Consider the following 2,610-nt stretch of genomic DNA (forward strand, 5'->3'; position numbering starts at 1 on the left):
GAAAGTTATTTTGTAACTGTTTTTTTAAGGGTGTAAACTTGTAAATTTAAAAATAATAAAGTACAAGTGTTATGCATAAGTTTTATGACAAATGGATATGTATACAAGTGATTTATTATGAAGTTTATAAAATTTATATAAATTAATGTAATTGGCATTTACTTTATATAGAACACCAAATAACATAGATGTTAGAACTAATGCCAAAAGTGAATTACCAAATACACTTAGAGGCTTCGTTTGGTCACTTATTAATTCTGATTCCTCTTGAGAATCTATTTTACTTAATGGAGTACTAGAAGCTTCTTTAAAAATAAGATCCTCTTGATGATCTACTTGAGATGGTTCTTCTGCACGAATGTCTAATATCTGAGTCGATGGATTACAATTAAACTTACTAATCAATAACAATGGATCGTATTCTTCATAATCAATATTAAAAACTGGGCATCTACTTTCTATCTTAGATGAACAAAACTTTTTAAAAATTTCATATATCTTAGCTATGCCATCGAGGTACATGCATAATTCATCACAGTTTCCGTTACATGTATTAGCCATACTATGAAGGTAATTAAAATTGACATAGTAATCATACAGCTTTTTAGCATTTTCCCATTTATCGTAATAACCAATAATAGGATCATAAGGTTTACATTTGTAAGGATTAGTTTTAAGGAAAGCAGAAGTAGCATGACTCCACATGCGTTGAATTTCAGCGAATGCAATAATGCACTGTCTTTGATTATTTTTAAGGGATTTTAAGAGCTCTTCTGACAGCCAATAGGTTAAGAGTTTACAATCAATATTATTGTATCCAGGTATTTTCTGTATATCTTTTTGTTTTATTAAATAAGTCACATATTTTGAACAAAGTTCTTTAATTTTATTCAAATTATCGAAATTACCATTAAATATACTACAGTATATTAACTTGGAACTATTTAAATTCATAGGATCTTTGTCCAAAAATTTATAAAATTTGAATGAAGGCAAATCAGTTTTTTTAAAATCCTGAAAATTTTAAATTAAAAAAAAGAATATAAATATTAAGATATTCATTAATATTATATGTTTCTTATTTTATTTCATTAAGTAGAGGATATTCATTAATATACATATATGCTATAATATGTGCAAATTTAAATGTATCCATACCTGCGGTTCTGCTTTAGGCATTTTTACATTTTATAACATAAGAAGTTTGAGAAATTGTCAAACAATTAATATTTCTAAGTGAATATGAATAACCTAACGATGACCATATATAACGTGAGAAAATATAGAATGTGTTAATTTATACATAAGTACATATTTTAAAATGTTAAAATAATCCTTATAAGATATATTTTTTAAAAAATTATATACAAAATTCGAATAGAAATATATTATTTATAAATCAATTATTTGTTTCTTAATCTTCATTATTATGGGACTGATGCACCATATATTAAAAAGAAAAATAGATTAAAAGTAATTATTTGATGTTCTTTTTTAAATTATGTTTAAATAATAATCATAATATTTTTGAATTATATTATATAATATAAACATAAAAACAAACATATAATTTAATTTCAATTAATATTACATTGTACATATGTAATTAATATACGTATAATATAATTTCCAAAAAATTGAAATATATATAAAACATAATATAGCTATTAATCATATATAATATCATTTAAATCTATATCTCGTTTTTGTCATTTATTTTGATATTTCTAGTAAGAGGTTCATATAATATTATAAAGTTAGAACTAAAAATTTATACATTATAACACAAATGAATCATATGTTTTAATCATTAGGAATTATTCAAGTATAAATCACTATTGCTGTTTTTTATCTATATGTTTTCATATGTATTTTATATCAATTAAAATTATATATTTGCATTATTAATAATGATTCATATCTAGTTCGTGATTTAGAATTAGAATTGAGATTTTAGATTACTTTTTATACTTTAATTATTGTTTTGAGAAACCAATGTATTGTGTATACCATATTTTTACAATTTATATGTTTTTTTTTATATGTTGTGTGCTATTTGTTATGTTTTTTAACAATTATATGATGAACATCGAGAAAATTATATTAATATTTTATTCTATATTTATGTGTATTAAATAAAATATTGCATAACATGTGAATTATATTATTTTTAATATGTATTTTTATAACAATGTTATTTAGTAATTTAATCTTCCGCATCATATTTTTTTATTGTTTATTTGTAAATACATTATTCATAGATTTATTGTGTTATAAGGTTTACTATATTATTACTACATTTATAACATTATATATACATATATAATATAAATGTGATTTCAAACACCATAATATCTGATATATACACCATTAGTTTAATATTTTTTGTTTATTAATCATTGTTATTAATTCCATCATAACATGTAAATATTTAATAAAACTGTAGCGGTATATGAAGTAAATATTATTGTTATGTTATAGAAAAATATGATTTTACGTTTACATTTCATTGAGAGACATATTATCCACAAACTTTTTTTATATATTTTTAGATATATTTATATTTTATTATATTAATCGATTGTTAATACAATTAAAATTATATTATCT

General features: G+C 21.1%; 1 protein-coding gene across 1 annotated transcript; it reads right to left on the reverse strand.

Moving 5' to 3' along the window:
- PGO_003090 (variable surface protein) lies at positions 1 to 1,179 on the reverse strand (the record flags this gene model as incomplete). Its single annotated transcript, XM_028691247.1, has 3 exons — positions 1 to 16; positions 106 to 1,014; positions 1,159 to 1,179. Coding segments are annotated over 3 exons (946 nt in total), but the record flags the coding sequence as incomplete, so codon positions are not given.
- Positions 1,180 to 2,610: the final 1,431 nt, after the last annotated feature.

Source organism: Plasmodium gonderi (assembly GCF_002157705.1).
Source record: "Plasmodium gonderi DNA, contig: Pgo-contig_359, whole genome shotgun sequence".
In the NCBI taxonomy this organism is placed as follows: domain Eukaryota; phylum Apicomplexa; class Aconoidasida; order Haemosporida; family Plasmodiidae; genus Plasmodium; species Plasmodium gonderi.